Source organism: Odontesthes bonariensis, chromosome 15, assembly GCF_027942865.1.
Source record: "Odontesthes bonariensis isolate fOdoBon6 chromosome 15, fOdoBon6.hap1, whole genome shotgun sequence".
Lineage (NCBI taxonomy): Eukaryota > Metazoa > Chordata > Actinopteri > Atheriniformes > Atherinopsidae > Odontesthes > Odontesthes bonariensis.
Genome location: NC_134520.1, coordinates 21,614,208 through 21,633,835, shown reverse-complemented (window position 1 = coordinate 21,633,835; position 19,628 = coordinate 21,614,208). Strand labels below are relative to the sequence as shown.

At 41.2% G+C, this 19,628-nt stretch overlaps 2 protein-coding genes and 1 long non-coding RNA gene across 3 annotated transcripts; 1 reads left to right on the top strand and 2 right to left on the bottom strand.

Annotated features, from left to right (window-relative positions):
* Positions 1–460: 460 nt before the first annotated feature.
* lsg1 (large 60S subunit nuclear export GTPase 1) lies at positions 461–7,091 on the bottom strand. Its single transcript, XM_075485515.1, has 14 exons — positions 6,834–7,091; positions 6,381–6,507; positions 5,980–6,100; positions 5,811–5,897; positions 5,557–5,643; positions 5,379–5,439; positions 4,871–5,047; positions 4,390–4,728; positions 4,106–4,207; positions 3,866–4,009; positions 3,529–3,652; positions 3,309–3,388; positions 2,043–2,216; positions 461–1,061 (listed from the first exon to the last, which is right to left on the bottom strand). Exons 1-14 carry the CDS (start codon positions 6,933–6,935, stop codon positions 882–884), a joined length of 1,905 nt encoding a protein of 634 aa, XP_075341630.1. The 5' UTR covers positions 6,936–7,091; the 3' UTR covers positions 461–881.
* Positions 7,092–8,096: 1,005 nt separating this feature from the next.
* fam43a (family with sequence similarity 43 member A) lies at positions 8,097–10,101 on the top strand. Its single transcript, XM_075485514.1, has 2 exons — positions 8,097–8,187; positions 8,295–10,101. Coding segments are annotated over exons 1-2 (1,071 nt in total). The 5' UTR covers positions 8,097–8,186; the 3' UTR covers positions 9,365–10,101.
* A 2,187-nt stretch (positions 10,102–12,288) lies between these two features.
* LOC142399849 (uncharacterized) lies at positions 12,289–19,370 on the bottom strand. Its single transcript, XR_012772889.1, has 4 exons — positions 19,304–19,370; positions 19,013–19,052; positions 18,839–18,908; positions 12,289–12,987 (listed from the first exon to the last, which is right to left on the bottom strand). It is a non-coding gene; the product is annotated as an uncharacterized LOC142399849 (long non-coding RNA).
* Positions 19,371–19,628: the final 258 nt, after the last annotated feature.

Sequence of the window (19,628 nt, the reverse complement as noted above, 5' to 3'; positions counted from 1 at the left end):
GTATACTTATTTTTAAAAATATAAAATATTTGAATGTTTCAAACCAGTTTTTACATTTCCTGGTTGGAGAATGAGCTGTAATATAGCATCATTACTGAATGAGGTTTTTAAAAGAAAACAAGCAGAACAAAAAAATCCAGCAGAAAAACTGTTATGACTAGATGTACTTCCAATTATAGATGTACTTACCAAGAGACCTCACTATTATTTTCTATGGTCAGATTGTACTATATCGTTACAGATGCCACCTCTTGGCTCCACAGCTGAGTTTACCACTTTCCACTGGGGGGAGTCATTTGGATTCGGCGCTCAGAATCAGTACAAGTACCAGCATCCCATCTCATAAGCTTTCAAACGATGATGCAAAGTTCAAAATTATTTGCAAACATACACTTTTCTCTCTCAAATATGACGTGTTACTAAGACAATAAAAATGTGGAAAAGAAGTTAAACACCAACATGACAACATTTGTTTTATTTTGTAACCCAATTTGGTGGCATAGATAATTTTTGCATATGGATAAAGGCAGCATACTACAGTAATTTAACTGTTTAATGAAGACTGTGTGCCATGTCTTTGAACTTTATTTCTAATCGCTGTAAATTTAAAACATTCTGGATGTTGAGTAGGTCCGCTGCTGTCATGGTGGTCCTCTTGATGGAATGCTTTGCACCAGTATATTTTTCAAACCAGAGCATTATATGATTGATAATGCAACTCATTAGTTAAAATCAAGACCTCTCCACACCTGCAGTATTAAGGGGCCGTCGTCCACCTACACCACAACTCAGCATCAATTCCCTTGGTATCACAAATGAGCTGCACTTTTTCATTCCATCTGATACAATCTGATTTATAAAGCGGAGAATTCAGAACATCTTCATGCATCCAGATGCTTGGTAATCCGGCGTAATTTCTCCTTCTTGTTCTGGTTGCTGTGTTTTTTCCAGGGTTTGCCTGCTACCATGTCTGTCTGAGAGTTGCCCGGGACGACTGGTCCACTGCCGAGTTTGTAGCCCATGACTGACTGAACTCCTTTGGTGAGCGCCCGCACATTCTCCTACAAAGAAAAGTCCACCAACATTTAATTCAATCATAAATCGCCCCTCTGTTGCAGTCACGCTTATGGCCCTGTCACACTGTTGCGTATGAGAGAAGCGTATGAGTTGCGTATGAAAATTAATAATATAATTTTCATACGCACGAAAAGTCCTTGAAAATAAAGAATGACTAGCGTATGAGTAGCATATGAACTGCGCATGCCCAGCGTACGTTTCAACGCGCCTATATCAGCAGCCTTTCCACATTGCTCCATTATTGCAGTAGACGACGCGCTATCAACATCTCTCGAGACATTCATCTCGATCATGCCTCCCAAGAAGCAATCGTCGTTTGCCCGGGCCCTGGGCCGAGGTCGAGGAAAAGGCAAAAAAACACAAGAATCATTCTCACCCAAACCTGCTGAAATGCCTGATGCACCTGCAGCTGATGAGTTACATGCTTCTGAGCGATCAAGATCCCCAACTCCTCCTCCTGACCGCTCCCGTGAATCGTCGGTTGCCTGCCGCCTCCATCTCCGCCCGTCTTGCGGAGATGGAGGCGGCAGACGGGCAGAGGCTATAAATACGCTAGTTGTACGGTACACCTTCATGGCAACATATGGCAATTTATGTCCAGCGTTCTCGACCTATCAGTAACATACCTATATCGTACCTCTAGCGTATTCAGCGTATGCCTAGTGTATGCTTAGCGTATTAACCATACGCACAAAAGTTTTGAGCATGTTCAAAAATTTATTTCTGCCTCAGCGTATGCCAGCGTATGCCAGCGTGCTTGAAACGTATACAACCTATGCCTAACGTTCCCCTGGCGTATGTCAGCGTATACCAGCGTATGAGTGATAATTTTCATACGCAACTCATATGCTTCTCTCATACGCAACAGTGTGACAGGGCCTTTACATATGATGCCTTTGTGACAACTTGTAAATTATGTACAGGGATTTTTTCAGACGAACAAGAGGTCCGGGGATGTCTCTTACCTGGTGGAAGAAGTTCTTGTCAACAACATTTTCGATTCTTCTGATTTTCTGTTTTTTATTCGTCACTGTGGAAAGGTCCCCGTTGTCCAAGTCTCTTTTCAGGAACTTGCTGTGCTGTGGCTGGAAGTCTTCAGCATTAATGTGTGGGGGAGGATGGCAGTAGAGAAGTTTGCCCTGTAAGGAGTAAACATTTGGAGAGTGGGCAAGGCGTTCAAGGGCTGCACTGCTCATCCTCAAAAGTAAATGTTAAACATTTTGAAGCTGTGATTTACAAGAGAAATGTAAATGATTTTAATGTAATGCAAATAATTCAGAAATGTGATGCAGTCTTATTTCTCTCATTCATCCTGAATAAATGGCCGATTGAGGATGAACACTGTGCTGTGATTCATGCATGTAACGTTTCCTCCATTTGTCAAGTTATGCAGTAATAAAGGCTAATTAATGTGCTGCTTTAGGTAAATTTAAGAGACCATGTGCCAAGAATGGTTCAAAGACAATTGAGTCACGATTTAGGCATTTTGTTTAATCAATCTTGGTGAAATCTAACACACTTCAAAATGAACAAAAAAATTATCTTAAAGGCTGTGTCCTTCTCTCGACTTCTAAGTTCAAGTTTTATATCTTAATTTTGTTTAACAATAAAATCAGTTAACGTCCCCCAAATGGACATTTTACATGATACAACATAAACTGCAGAAGAATTACACTTCATGAATGGACTAAAAAGATACACAACTGAAGTCCTTCACTTCAGGAAACACTACCCTGATCCGCCCTCTTAGGACATCACCTGTTTCGTCCTAGCTCCTTACGCACTTATTTGTTTCCTAAATTGTCTTTGTTTTTTAAAATGTCTTCCCATTTGTCTAGGTACCTAACTTACCGCACTTACTCTAGCACTAGTTATGCTCTTAGCTGTTTGGCTTTGGAAGGAAATGCACTTATGATTTCTTGTGACCTGAAGTTCTTTTGCCTACCGATGTGGAACACACTTATTGTAAGTCGCTTTGGATAAAAGAGTCTGAAAAATGACCGTAATGTAATGTAATGTCTGCACTGTTGTGTAATGTTGCAGATTTGCAAGAGGATAAAAATCCCTTTTTTTTCTTACTTAGTTCATCTGGTCATGACAGAAATATCTTATTCATCAACTGAAAGAGATTTCCTCAACAGTTAGGTATTGCGTGCAGAGGCCCTGAAGCCCTGTCTGACGTCTTGACATTGTGGCACCTGCACCAACAATCAACACAACTGAAAACTTACACAAACATAATCCTTCAGGATGTACCGGGATGACCTGGGCTGATCAGGCTGGCCGTGTGCTGTCATGAAACCTCTCATGTCTGAAACAGAGGGAAAGACAGAACAATAAACTTTATGCAACTCAACTTGTGAAACAATATTTAAAAAAAAAGAAAAATGAAATTGGCATATTTTTTTGTTAATATCCAACAGAAACACTACGAATGCTTGGCAGCCTCACATCCATATGCCATCAGCATCTCTTCAGAGGTGGGGGGCCTGTCAGGGTCTTCATCTTCTCGCGGTCTGATGATGTTGATGCCGTATGTGCCTTCCAATACAAGTCGAGGGATTGTCTGGCAAATGTAACTTATTCATTAAGGACTTAAGGCCATCTTTGTCAAAGTACCTTCTGGTGTTCCCCCTCTCTCTGTCCCCTGCTTCCTGTCTCTCTACACTGTCCTATCTAATAAAGGCATAAAAAGCCCCCCCCCCCAAAAAAATATATATATAAAATTAAATAAAATTAAAAATAATAACAGGAGCACACTAGTTTTTATGTTTCCAAAAAAGGATATAAGAGACACTGCAGGTACATGATCTCTCATCTGGTCAATGGGGAGAATTCCTGAACAAATCATCTCAGCTTTGGTAGAAACAAAGGAGGGCATGACCAGACCTGGACAGTCGCAAAGACACAGGCCCGGCTCCACATAGAGAGTCTGTGATACATGTCAAGAAAAGGACAAAAACAATACTTTAAGCTTTTTTTCTGATGGAATCTACAAGATGAATTTATGTGGCAAGAAGAGTTCTACCTGAAAGTGCTTAGTGTGTCCAGGAGTGGCTGAAACAGACACCTTCTTGTTCCTCATAATAGTGTTAATGGTGGAGCTCTTTCCCACATTTGGATACCCAACCTGGTGAATACAAACAGAAAGTAATTCCTTTTCATTTCTGTCCAAAGTGTGGACCTCCTGAAGTAGATTAGCCTCTCAGGACCAACTGATTCCTGTGTTTTCACTCAATATGAATGAACAAACTAATAGTTAAAAACTCACAGGGTGACTGTATCACTGCATGCATTGAAGTGTTTACCCACCAGTCCCACTGTCAGCTGTTCTTCTTTACACGTGGTGCCATTATGTACAGCTTTAAACATATTCAGCAGCTCATCTTTGTGCAGCAGCCGGCTGGAGTTGTGGAAGGATTTACTGGATGAGCCGGCACCGCCTCCCTCTGCTTCCTCCTCATCTTCTGAACAAGTGTGCCAGTCCTCCTCATCAACCGTTACTCTAATATGCTGCTCCTCCTCTACGTCACTCTCCTCTCCTTCTTCCCCTCCATCCTCCCCTTCCTGACTCAAGTCTTCATTACGTGGGGAGCCGTCTTCTGGATCGGAGGAGGACGGATCGGATTCTGGGTCATTCACTTCCATGCCCTGTGAGAAGAAATGTTTCACACTTTGGCTGCTGGGTTTAAAAGCAGTGGAAAGTCATATCATTGACAACAGTCTGATGACATACACCTGTTTCAGAGGATGTAACATTATTCGTCTCAAAATTGAGCCTCCACCTCCTCACCTTCTCCTCTGCATCCAGCCTGTCGCTCTCAGCCAGGGCAGACCAGAAAACTGCCCTAAGCCCCTCTTTCTCAAAGTACCTGGCCCAGAGTCGTCTCTGCTCCCTGGTGAGCAGGTCTGCCTTATTCACCAAAATCATGTTCACCTTATTCGGTGAGACCTCTTTCACATATGCCTCCTGGTGGCAAACAACAGGAGAGAAGTGTTACAGTCACTGGAACAGAAATTGAAAGCTCACCTTCACGCAGTATTTTATTTGATTACGGGCAGCAAGTCACTCACAATGAAAGGGTGTTTATCAATTAAAGTTCTTCAAAATTATTATTTTACTTATTCAGCATCAGTTATATTCAGGATGTTAGAAAAAACTTGGTTAATTAAAAAAAAAAAACTCAAAACCAAAAGTAAGAGCATCCAAGAACACACAAAACCGAAACCCATTGCAGGCCTGTCTGTCACTGTGTAACACGAGAAGAGGCAGCTTGTTTCCATAGAAAATATTAACTTACCAGATCAACACATCTGAACAGCAAAGGATTTCTGGCATCAACAATCTGAGCAACGACATCACTGAGGAAAAAAACAAAACAAACAACGGTTTTGCTTTTGGCATCTCAGAAAAAGAACATATCCCTCAACTAAGGACAGATGTAAACTGACAGCACAGTATAGCTCTTTTAGTTTTACCTCCTTTCGATCACTCTCCACAGCTGTCTCCAAAATTCAAGGTTCCTCTCGAACGGGGTTAGAATCAACTTCTGCTCCTCTTCCAGTCTTTGGAAATAAAACCGTTAGATTACTGACAGATAAGCACTACGTGGGAAAATGTACCAAATCTTTCGCTGTAAACAAAACGTTTGTTTCTTAACATGTAATAGAAATGTCTGCATTGCCTTATTGCTTCTTAGTTACAAAACTAACATGATCTGAGCATGACATACTGTGCAAGCTCTCGTCTCCACTTCAAGAAGCTGTCCTTTTCTGCCTGCTGAAGGGCATCTGGACTGGTGCTTTCATCCCAGTGGGGACTTGAAACACAAAGAGAGACAACACTTTAGGATGCAAAGCATACTTAAATGCTGCCAAATTGAATAGAACTGATCAACATACCGTCGAGGTATTCTGAGAAAATGCTTGTTTTCTTCGTGAAGCTGCTTCAACCTGGTTTTCTCCTCAGCTGTCAATAAGCCTGCTCTGGCTTCAGCTGGCACAAACTTGATGTTGAGTTTCTCTAAAAGCACAAAGAAACAACAAACCAGTCACACATCCCAGCAGAAAAAGGGAAGCTGTGCGAGAAAATACTTAATTTGGACTCACGTCTGGGAAATAACAGTCAATAGATGTACAACAGTGGCACTTTACAGTCGAGATTGTACTTCGAGCTACAAAACTACAACTGTTGAGGCTTTGAATACAGCACTTCATGGTAAGTGAAACGTATACATAATTATTCGTCCCAATCCACATGTTTTTATTTCATAAAAACTAATCAATCAACTCATTTTTCTTACCTGCAACAAACTCCGTTCCTGCCATTTCAGCAGTAGCAAGAAAGTCATCCATAGAATTTTGTTCTGTCACTGACTGCAGGTTCAGCCGCCCCCAGTCATAGCCATCATTCAGTTCACTGGTGTGGAGCTGGAGAAGCGATACAAGAGTCAGCTGAGGTCTGCTCCACTGACTAATGAAACATTAGCGTGCTCTGGAAAAGCCTCTCCAGAAGGAAACTGACTCTCGAAGAGACATACCGTGTTTCATTGACAGCAAGAAGCTTTTCTGGTTGTTTATTCCCATTAATAGTTTAATTCCAAAACACTGCGTGAGCAATAATAGCGAGCTCAGCACATGCTCTTCATAATGTTGTACGATTATATGACAAACACTGCCTATAGATAATCTTCTCAAAACGGTCTGGCACATGCTTACTTTAAACTAGTAGAAAATTAGTTCAGGCCATGTCATACCCACGAGTCGTTCCTCTTGGTTCCTCGGCCAGCCTGGAGTCTCTCCTTTATCAGAGATCTGCCGAGTCCTCCTGCACCACCGCCGGGTTTCTTCTTCCCCATAACCACCTCTGAGGTTACAGCAAAACACCACAGAAATACTACACTGACTGGTGTAAAAACTGAGCTCTCCGTCGCTAACAAGCGTATTCCATGTGCACAGCGTTGTTGTCGTCAGAGACGGAAGTGGGAACAAACCACTCAGATCACACATCCGGGTTATTAATTTCCCGGCTGCGTAAGATATTAACGGCGCATTAGATTAATAAACAGGTAGTTAATCTATTAAAAAGAACGCCACGGTAAGAATTTCTAATGTTCCTTGGGTTTTTTACTAACCAAACTTATTGTAGGCGGAGTAACTATGGTGGTACATCCCAGTTGCATGTACAGCTATTAAATGTGCTCTGACGAAACAGGTGAAATGAAGAGGAACGTTCCTAATGCGCAACATTTTTATGTAAATAGGGTCATCAGTTGTTGATGAGTGCAGGCAGACACGAATATGCTCATTAGAGCAATTGTTTGGGACAATTTGCTTGAAAGTAGTTTGCTTTTTTCCCATCCTACCGTCACACAAACGTAACAAACGCGCTTCAAGCAACAACCAGACGATGGCAGCATAAATCATCATGTGGCTACAGCCAAGTCCACTTCCACTTAAACTAATGTTAGTCTCCATCCAGCTGATTTAGGCCATTTATTGGTGAGGTGGTTTAAGATTATTGAATGTTGATTTGGTTGATTTCATTCATGAAGCTGCACTGATGTCTAATTTCGAATAAAGAATTTGACTTTTAAAAATAGCAACAAATTGTAAAATATTTTATGTAGAGATATGATTTAAAAAAAACTACCCACTAAAGATCTGAAATATAGTTTTTTTTCAGTGTATATTAAACTGATATATAATAATAATAACATAAAGTCTGTGTCTCTTTGTCACTCAGTAGCCTATAGAAGACAACATGAATGCAGCTTTTTAGCAATATTTGGGATTTCTCCGTACTGTTAAGAAACATGAAAATGTCCATTTCCAGATTCCTAACGATTTTGTTCTCAATTGTTGCATTTAACCTGTACAGAATATTCCATGTTTATGTCTTCGGACATTTTGTAGTCATATCTTAATTCAGATGCATACAGAAACAAAAATCAAACGTTGGTTCAGCCCCCCCTACAGTCAGGCTGAAATGGTTTCTCCCTGTGTATAAATATATGAGCCCGCACCTCAACACAAGATTGCACTCCGCACTGCAATATAAGATCGGAAATCCTACGATGGACAGAGACTTTAAGAGGATGGACAGATGAAGTACGGTGTCTTAGCGTTTAGTTCCCAAATAGTAGCATATAAATGACCTGACAGGCACTAAACGCTTCTAGGATTTAGTAATAAAAAGTTTTCTCTCTCTCTCTCAGTGTTGCTGTTGAGTGTAAACAGCAATACAATGCTGCCTTGGAAGAAGAACAAGTTCGATCTGATCGAGGAAGACAAGCAGTCCAAACAGAAGGGCTATGCGGTGAGTCTCAACTACTCTGCGCTCACCTCTTTCGCCAAGTCCTGCCCTGAAAGCGCACTCAACAGGGTGGGCAGCATGTTCAAGTCAAAGAGGAAAAAGGTGAAGATCACCAACGAGGACCCCACATACACGGTGCTCTACCTGGGGAATGCCACCACAATCCAGTCCAAGGGAGACGGCTGCACGGACGTTGCTGTGAGCAAGATCTGGGGCAAAAGCGACATGGGCAAGAACGGCACCAAGATGAGGCTGACCATCAGCTCGCAAGGCATCCGGATGGTGCATGTGGATGACAAGGCCAGGAGGCCAGGACACTTGTACTTGCTGCACCGGATAACCTACTGCGTCGCAGATCCGCGGCTACCCAAGATTTTCGCTTGGATTTACAGGCACGAGATGAAGCACAAAGCGGTGATGCTGCGCTGCCACGCAGTGCTGGTGTCCAAGCCCGAGAAGGCAAAGGCCATGGCGCTGCTTCTGTACCAGACCTCGGCTACAGCCCTGGCCGAGTTCAAAAGACTAAAACGGAGGGACGATGCCAGGCACCAGCAGCAGCAGCTCATAGGCGAGCAGACCATCCCGTTGGTCCCTCTCAGGAAGCTGCTGAACGGACAGTGTTACTACAAACCTCCAGTGGAGCGCAGCCGGAGCGCGCCCAAACTGGGCTCCATCACAGAGGACTTGGTCGGGGAGGAAGAGGAGGAGAAAGCGATGCACTTTGAGTGTGAGGACATTCTGGACACGGACCGTGATTGTGTTTCTAACGGTAAACACGAGTTAACGCAGATCATTAATGATTTAGGGGAGATGAGCATAGGAAACGACGTGCAGACTCTAAAAGCTGACCTCAGAGTCACCAGACTTCTCTCTGGGGAGAGCACGGGGAGTGAATCCTCCATAGAAAGCAACCACGAGCCCCCTCCACTCAGCAATGGTCTTGAGGAGGTAAAGGTGCTGGGAATTGCCTGAATTGATGCAATTTTGTGCGCCTCTCACACATTCCTTTGAGTCACAGTGTCTCCGCAAGCAAGTTTTCCTCAACTGAGTGTTTGTCAGATCTGTGCCTCTACGACTAATTGGGGGAATCCAGAATAGATCAGCTTCTGGGACAGCTACCACACACAGATACATAACAAGGCAACTGAATGTTACTTTATTATGTTCACACAAAAAAAAGTGGGGGAGAAAAAACAAGTGCACATTTGAGAGATGGCCGATTCGACGACAAAATCCCAGTGCGCCTCAGGACTCACAGCAGTAATTCCATCTCCTCTATTTAAGAGGATTTGTTGCAGCTGCAAGCTTGTTTACCTAACTTTTTTTTTCTAACTTGAAGTGGCATTTTTCTGTTGAATTATGCCAATGTCGATCCAAAAGCAGCATTCCGTTTTAAAAGCACGTTTTGTTCTTAAGTGTTTCGGTGGGTCTAAAAAAGCTCCCTTAATTTCCCTGTCAGGGCGCTTCTGTGACAGACTGTTCTTTAGTTTTATTTTTGCACTGTCGTGTGGAATTCCTATATATGTTGGTGGGTATGTTGTCTGAAACATAAATGTTATATCTTTGCTGTGCAAAAGGAAAAAATACCTTCATGTATTAAGATGTAAAGCAAGTTTTAATTATGAATATGCTATTTTTTAAGAAATATAAAATGTGGTTTGATATGTGAACCTCTAGAATGATCAATAAAAAACCTTCATAAAGTTGAATGTGTCTGTTGAAATTTTTGTTCTCACTAAATATGATTTACATGGAGAGCTTCCAAGGATCAGCTTGACAAAGCTAGTAAAAGGTCATATAGAGACAACACAGAGAACAATGTATCTATCACAGGTTTAAAGGTGTTGCCACCAGAGTCTCTGTGTTGAAATGTGTATTTCATCGAATAGTCTCTCAAAGATCCTTTTTTTTTTAACCAAATAGCTTTCAAGGAACAGAATGTGAGATATTTAGTCAAGGTACTGAGGGCCCATTCATTCTGACTGGCCACAGGGAAGGCAGGCAGGCCACACATCATGAGGGCGTCAACACAAGACGTGGCTGATGGAACATCACACAGATCCTTTAATGACAAGGCAGCAGTTGCAATAGACACCATTGCATAATGTTGTTTTGTGTGTCTTCGCCCAGAAAGATATCGCAGATTATCAGAGATTCAAAACATTGCTGTTACTCTGTATGCTGCAGCTCTGAAGGCATGTGATCATTCCATTCACTTCAACGTACAAGTATCTTTTATCCATATTCACTCTGTTTTTTTTAATCGGAAACATCTGCGTTCATTATGCTGTGTGTTACTTTGACTTCAAATGACCCCTTTGACCCCAGCAAATGGAAGATAAGATCCGTTCTCTTAGATGTCACCATATCATACTCGATATGTGATATACCCACAGAGGCAAAGAGACACTGTCACATCTCATGCTGCCTCATGTGACCTGTGATCAGTGACGTATGTGACTTGGTGGCAGCGACACCACTTCTGCAGCTCTAAATGTGGAAAACTTGTCACTTCCCTTTCACAGACAGCTCCAACACGCATTCGGAACAGTTCTCGAAACTTATTTGGATGAGACAGCGATTACTTTATGGCTTTCATATTAACCTCGATAGTCCTGTTTCTGGGCCAACAGGACAGAACAAGACACAGAAGGGGAAGAAACAGTCTTACTGTAGACGGATATAGAGGGATTGTGTATTTCATACAGCTTCATCGGAAATGTTGAGGTATTCATTAAAATCAAAAGCACTCCTACGATTGATTTAGAATAAGATGGAGAGGGATGGGGTTAAAGTATTTCAGCCAGTGGTTGGTGAGTCCTATAAAAAGCTCCACTGCAGCTCATTATGAATTGATGTGCCTTCAGGTGCACACACACACACACACACACACACACACACACACACTCTATGAATAGAAACTGGCTTATTTGTGGCTTGTCAAACACGCTGAGATGCAGAGCTAAAACGGGAACAGAGCACAGAAACCCACACAACTAATTTTTCTTCCTCTTGTGGTGTGATACCATATCTACACCAGCTGCAGCTTCTTGAAGCTATCTCTTATACTACAAAGACAACATGACATAATCAGCATCTACATTAACATAACAATTAAACAACAGGCTATTTGTGTGCTGTTGCTGCCTTTTAGGGCCACTCGGTGCTTTTCTAGGTGGATGTCTGGCCCTGACCTACATTCTCATACATCTTTTCTTGTGTCCCACCTCAGCAGCAACAGCTGAGGTCTTGCAATCTCTCAGGGTTAACTGGCTGTCAGCCACTCGTGCAGCCAGCCCATTCATTCAAGTAAAAGCTTAAAAGTGTTTGCAGAAGACGTTTTCAAGCTGTCGAGGAAGAAAGCAAAGTTCCTGACCGATAAAAGTTTCTTTACAGAGGCTTTTTGACATTCACTGGTCACGTTCACTTTTCCTTGAACAAATACTCAGGTGTTTGCTTGACCTACTGTCAGACATGTGAGTCTCAAGCAAAATGTCACATGTTCGAGATCATCGTTGTCTGTCCGGTACAGAAACCAAGCTGTGTAAAACAAAAATATATTAAGGATTGGACAGATGAAAGATTTTTTTCTCTGTGAAAAATCATCATCATCATTAAAGAAATATACCTTTTGTTTTGAGCAAGTAGGAAAGTAAAAGGATGGTGAAAAATATGGCATGTGATAATAAATAAATAAAGAAATAATAGTCATTAGCCATTTTTTAACCCATCATTTTGAAACTGTAACAATTTGTTCTGTGGACCAAAGTAAATTTCCCCCATTTTGTTATGAGACTGGGTTGGAGTAAATACTGTTGCTGTGTAATAGTTTCCAATATCAACACATAATGGGACATCATCAAAGTTAACCGAGTTCCAATTTATTGAGTTAGCGGCAACAAAAACAGTTATAAGTTAAACTCAGCTATTCCCAGACAAACAGACATTGGGTCTGACAGTCAGAGTCTGGCCTGACACAGAGGCAGAGGAGCAGAGCTTCCGAATTATCTACCAGTTAAACGGCGCCACAGGCCATCACTGTACCAGATTACAGCTAGTGCTAGGCAGCCACACAGTTTAATTTTGAGGCATTAAATCTCTTTGTCTATAATGCATGAGAGGAGCTGGGTAAGCGCAAGAGCTGACAGTGTGTTCCCATATCTGATTACGCCAGCAGCATGAGAGACGTCAGAGCACTGAGGTATTGTGACCTTCTCTTGATGATGGAAAGTTATATTTGAATCTCATGCAATAGTAGCTGTGAGCAACGTGTCCCAGCATGCCCCCAGTTCATAATCAGATAGTGTATGTAGACTGTACCTCTGAACTGAAAGCAGGTGAGAAGGATTTGGATGCATTGCACTACTTATTTGTGGCTCAAAAACGTGTAATTAACACACTCCTCAATTACAGAAACCACCACTGAAGGTCATTTACACACAACATAGAATTAACTGCAGAAGAACTTCAAGGCAGAATTGTGGTGGACTTTGTAGATCTGTTTTAGGCTTGGTGATGTGCTATGACTGTGGCCTTCACAGGCAGACAGCGTCCCACGGTGCTGGTGTCTGCCGATGACATTTCCAGGATGACAGCTGAGTGTGTGAGAAAAGACAGACAGAAAGAGAGAGTCATCATAAGTTGGAGTATGACAGCTGTCCTGTGTGAGTGTCACTGTGCGTTCATAGATGTGAACTGTCCAGATGAACTACTTTAATTCTCCAAGGCATTTGAAGGTGGAGACAAGCAAAGGCAAAATGCTTTGAATAATTATTAAGACTGTGTAAATCAGTCGGATATATGTCAGTGATTATTATGTACCGGTGGCTTGCATGCTGGATTATGTGACCTAAAAGGAAAAAAAATCTAGCTAGATGAAAAATAGAAATCTAGGAAAACTAAAGGTTGATAGCCAAACTGTGAGAATGTGGATCCAGACAGTGGAAAATGCATAAATACTGATATTTACAGGTATGTTTGTTTCTTTTGAACTTTGGTTTCGCATGCTTTGCTAATTAGCATGACACACAACATCCTATAAAGTATTGCACCTTCAATGATTTGTGGGGATCAGTACAGCTTGCAGGCTTGAAATTTTCATCTAAAAAAGAAGAGAGAGGCAGAGGAAAGGAAGAAGAAGAAGAAGGAAAAGAAAAACAAGATTGAACATGTGTGTAGGAGTGGTGGGCATTTATAGACATACAATAAGAGGGAAATTTTTGAGGTGTGGCGATGCTCTTGAACATGAGCTTAAAAATCTCCATTTCATAAAGACATTTTACTCTGACAGCTAAGATGTTTGTGGTGCAAGAGCATCATTTCCAATTTCCATCCATTACTTTTCATGACCATGAAATATGAAGAGGTCATGGTGATTCAATATATTTCTGTAAAACCAGACTTAAAAAAATTTGTGAGATCCAACAGTCTCCTTGAGTCAGAAACTAAACCTCTACATCTTTAGTTCACCACTTGCACTTTGTAGAGTATTTTATCAGTGGACCCATCATTCAACCTCAGACAAGATTGCTTACTATATTTCCTCTGTGAATCATAGATGCGCAAAGTCTCCCATGACACTTTGCTGCTGATCGTGTAATGAGCTGTGTCTGTATCCATGGGCTGAGTCCCATGAGGCTTTGAAACTCTAGATCTCGCAGTGTCCCATTCAGCCACCGCTGCTCTTGTTTTTCACTTGCTCTGACACAAAAGCTTTGGCCCTGGAGAGCCATAGATTTCAACAGGGTTATTTTGGTCTTTCCGTTCACGGGCAGGAAATGGAATAATAACAGAGGAGTGAGACAAAATCATGGAGTAACCCTAAGACAGACAGACTGTCTGAGCAGAAAGCCGAATCCAAAAGGACTTTACCCATCAGTGCTGAGTGAAGTGTAACCTGAGTGGGTTCTGAGAAGCTTTATTGAACACGTACTGTGGCCTACTTTTTCAGATCTGGCCAAATACAAGAAAACTATGTAAATATTGACAAGTGTAATTTTTCTGTTTCATATAGAAACAGGAAGCAGATGAATTGCCCAACACTTCAGTTCTCAGTTTCAACACCTTCGATGGACTCGTTTTAATTTGAGCGTGTGTGAGTCTGAGTGTCCCCGTGACTTATGCAAACGCTACGGCAAGAAGCTTCAGATACGACTGCCAAATAGGAATAAACAAATGTATCAATATCCTGAAATAAAGATCCCTAACTGTTTCAGCTTCTATTAAAAATTCCTCAGTGCTATTTCATAAATAATCACCTTAACACAACATTTTTTAATCAAAATTCCAAAGGGCTGCACTTTGTGCTTTGAGCCCCACACAGATTGCTCTCAAACATCATTAGTCTTTTACATCAGTCCTTTGATTTTGTGCACAGTGACGTATTTTCCGAGACACTTTGAGAGCTCAGAGCACATTGGTTAGACTCACTCAATCTAAATTTTCCATTGAATCCATGATTTATAACAGACAGATGCTGTCACTGATAGTTACATCCTGACCTCTCTACATCGATCAGTTCAATGCAGGGCATTGTGCACAGGCACAGATTGCTGCTGTGAAATCTGATCATGGTCATTGCTCTGGCTTGCTGCTTGTTCATAACATTTCACTAACACATCATGATATAACTGCCACAGATATTTTTTAAACAGCTCATCTCAAAGTTAATCAATCGAAAATCCGGCCACTGGTTGTGGTTTAAAGGACTTAATTAATTTATGACATGATGCAGTCAAATGATGCATTATTCCTGCTCTTACTCACAAACAATATACTTAAATGCATACAGTGCAATATAATGATAATAATATCATTGAAATTTAAATTAAAAGTCCTCGATTTTTTATTTTTCAGTTTGTTGAGTTCAGATCTGTCATTACTACTTAAAAAAAAAATGAATTCAGGGTTTAGAAATTTTGCACATCATAGCACTTTGTCATACATTTGACCAGGGTTCTATCTTAAAAATCACCTTAAATCTGAAAATTTAGGCTTTTTATAAAAGTTAATCTAACACTATCTACTAAATCTCCTAATGTCTACAAAATCTCTCAAAGGTGCTGGGATTCAGATATCTTTGTATATGGATTTGAGACAATTTCCCTATTGCTCAGAGGACAGCAATAGGTAAGAGTTGTGAAACGTGAAAACATTTGTTGACTGCAGAATATCCCTACTGTGGGCTAAGTGACTTACTAATGTGCACTTTCCAAGTGACTGCCCTTTCAGTTCACTGTCACATGCTCATTAGGATGAGGTTGTTGGTACGCACTGACCAGTTCACCCTGTTCTCAGCTTTCAGCCCTTTAAACCACGGATCTCTCTGCGAGGGGAATGTAAACAAAACAGAGTCCTTTGTTCACAGAAATCCCAGCAATGTTTGTCTGTTGTTTCTTTGTCTGAAGCACTCCACAGAGTCCCGCAAAAATGAAAACAATACTAGTGCGAAAATATGCTGCAGGTATCAAAGCTGATTCTGTTTAAACTGCACAAGAATATCATAAAGTAACATTGTTGTTGAACATAAATAATAAGATCTCCCTAGAGATCAGAAAAGGATTCCCCCTGCCAGATTTCTTCCTGCATGACTGACAGTTTGGGTGCAGCTTATCCAAGTGCGCACATATTTTAAACTATAGAGCTGTCATTCTCAAAGCTGAAACAGATTAAACATCCTCAGGAAGCATCACAACACATCAGCGATGTCAATATATTCCCATCCAAACATGTGTGACTGGCTACTGAGGATTTAGCCAGATGGCAGCTCATCTCTTCCAAGCCTGTTAAAGCCTCTTAAGACACAGGGCATGAGCTGCAGCAGACAACAGAGCAACCTTGCTGGACTTCCATGGCCAGACCGTAATCTCAACCCACCCTGTGCACAACGCTGTCTCCATGGAATTAAGATGTCATCTGGTCTAATGAGCCATACACAGTCTAGGAAACACGCAGTGTCCTTGACTGTCGCTATGCTCACTTTGTCCGTTGGTTTACCCGAGGGTGAGCCCTAACGTGGCAGAACATGAAATGTGACCCCTGGGTATGTTGGTCTTAAACACTGTCTCCACTGCACATCATTGCTGCAGTTTCCATGTTTTCTCAGAGATATTGGTCGTCATTGTTGTTACTGCAGCTAAAAAGTCATTCTTCGTTTTATCCCCCTGTTGCAGCAGCTAAGAACATAAAACCTCTCCTTTTCCATTCAGCAGGGTTTTTTTTCCTGTAAAAGAACAACCTGACATCACATGCTTAGATCAGCAAGTTTTCATTAAAAGGCTGGACTTTGTCTTTTATTAACTAACAGCGGGAGGTAAATTTCTCTTCAATGAGCAACAGTGTTAGAGGACACACACAGCAGGTACCATCAGGCATCTCTACACAAGTGTGTCAGTTTATCTGTGGGTCAAAGATGGAATGTAACTTAATACATTTAGACACTGAAATGTGGTAAAGAACAGGTACTTAACTACATTTATTTGACAGTTTTAGTTGCTATCATCTGTATAAATGAAGATTTTTACGCACAGAATATATATGCAGAAACTATCCTGATATTTATAACTGTTAGCACAGCCAAAACAATTAGTCGATTGATCAATTTAGTTAGTTACCGGAAAATTGACAGCTATTTTACTGACCATTTTGATGGTATTACTGCCTTTTACAAGAAGATTTACAGACCAAACACCATCAACAAATTAATCTACAATAGAAACCATGATTACTTGCTCACAGTGCAAGATTTCAAGCTCTATTTCCACATGGTAGACAAAAATTTGCAGTCACAGTAAAATGGTCCAGAGTTGAGGCAAACCCAGGTTTGATCAGCACTCATTAGTCGCCATTTATCAATGCTTCAGAGGCACTGTTTGCTAGGTGTGCAGTTTCATCCCAGACTTCAAATACATAAAAACATTTTTTACATGTCTTATACTGAAGCAGTCGGCAGGGGAGGAGTTAAAGGCAGGGTAGGGGATCTTTTTCTGGAACATTTTTTTACATATTGCTTGAAATACTCTTCACACCCCCATTGCAACCAATTAATTAAAAGTTTTGACACAAATATGAAAAGTTTTAGTGGCCTCTAGAACGTACAATCTAGGAAAAACAGTATCCAATCATTGTGAACGGACCGTTCACAATGATTGGATACTGATGCCGTCTATCAAACTGCAATCTGCTCCTCCCTCCCCCTCCTTCCCCCTGTGCGCGTACCCTGCTCCGTGAACGAATTACGCGTCCAGAAGCTTGGCAGGAAGCTAAACTAGAGCCAGCTTGGCTAGCACCTAGCATTATTAAACGTATAGTTAGCATAAACTAAATACTAAATACGGCAACGATCGATGCTTGCTGTCAGAACAGCGCTCGTGCACCTTCGTGCTCGTGCGCGTTCATGTACTCTAGAGGCGTGCCTTCGGGGGGAAAGTGAAGAAAAGGGTTGGGACTTTTTACCTGTGTATTTTCAAAATGCAGCTTCGCTGGACTCAAAATCCAGGATCTCCTACCCTACCTTTAATGAGTGAAGAGCTACAGCCAATATGAGTGCAAGAGATGGGGTGAAGGAACTGAGCGGTATCTGGGGAGATGTTGTTGGGAGCACCGATGTCTCTTTGTTGTTTTCAGAGTGTAATATCATGACAGACTCAATAGAGATGGGGTGTGTAGAGGAATTGACAGTTTTTTGAGAACAACCTGGTGAGCAAAATCCTCCTGGAGCTAATTGTTTTATATTGCAACTTCAGTGACAACGTCTAGTGAAAAATCTTGCAGTGTGTGACCTCCTGCTGCAGATAATTTATGTGGTGTGAACACACTAGGGCTTCATTACTCCCAGTCACAACATGTAGTGTGAACAACAGAATTATCCAAGTACACTGAAAATCTTGTTGCCTGAACTTGCCTTTATAAGCTCTACCTTGACTGATTGCTAAAGACAAATCATCATGTAACAATGATGCATGAGTAATGATATAATCATAATAGAAAATGCTACATAATATAAGTAATAAGGATTTTCGTTCCAGCAAAATCTGTAATTCCTAAATTTTGTGACTGCCTATTTAATTCAAAACTTTTATTTAGTACAGACTACAAAAAAAGAACTAATTACTCAATTTCAAAAGAGAAGCCAGTGCAGAAGGGTTTTGAAGCACAGCACCATTAATGCTCATTAGAAACTAGCTTCAAAACATCCTCAGACTCCCGATCAAAAAAGCTTAAACTTCTGTGGTTAAACATTGAATATCTGACCAGTTTGCTAGAGTCCCATATGAAAGTAATCCCATAATTAAGTACATATTACCCCCCGAAGACCAACATTTTCTTATTGTCCCATTTCTGCCAGTTTATTCTGAAACACGACTTAAAAACGTGTTGTTAATACTTTTGCTAAAGTAAAGGATGGGACACTTCCTTTTGAAAATCGAAGAAAATGTTTTCAGTTACCTTAAGGTCATAAGTCAAGGAATTTCATCTGGTTCCAAATGTCCATGGAGCGCAAATAGTGCTGCTACTGCTAAAGAGAATGAAATGTACTGTATTTGTGCCACACCCAAAGAACAAATGTTTTAAATGAAACAAAACAATAGATTTGAGGACAGTAGGAGAAAACGTAAATACCTGAGAAGCACTTATGAACACAGTTCCTGCACCAAAATACCTGCAACCACAAAAAGTGAACATAGATAAATACACACGCGCACCCACGCATGTATTGTACACACACCATAAACTGAAACAGATCCTTTGAATCATGAGCCCAGGTGATCCTGTAGATTTCCTCAGCAACAGCAATGACGAAAATTCAGTGGAGGCAGACAAAATCAATCAAAACAACATTGGCATGCAAGTGTGTGTGCCCACACATAGAGGGATCTATGCACGATTATGTGTGTGTGATAACAAACATACCATTGACATCTTGACAGTCCTCGTTTAATTTTGTGTCGGCCTCTGCAGATGAATCATGTTTTTCTTGGATGGCGAAGTCAAGGAAAACTACTCTTGAGGCTTTTCTTTGATTTATCTGGGAAATGCTGCTGATGTGGTGTTACTGGCTGGTTAAACCAAACAAAGGGAAACATGCCCAGGTCCTGTTTGAGCCAGGCTTGTCGTGTTGTGGCGGCAATAGAGATGTTTTTGTCGCCACCCTTGCTTGCTGATCTGTGGGTTATCAGTGTGGAATAATTGGCTTCCTATGCATGCTCTCTCTCTCGAAGCTAATGTGCAGAAATGC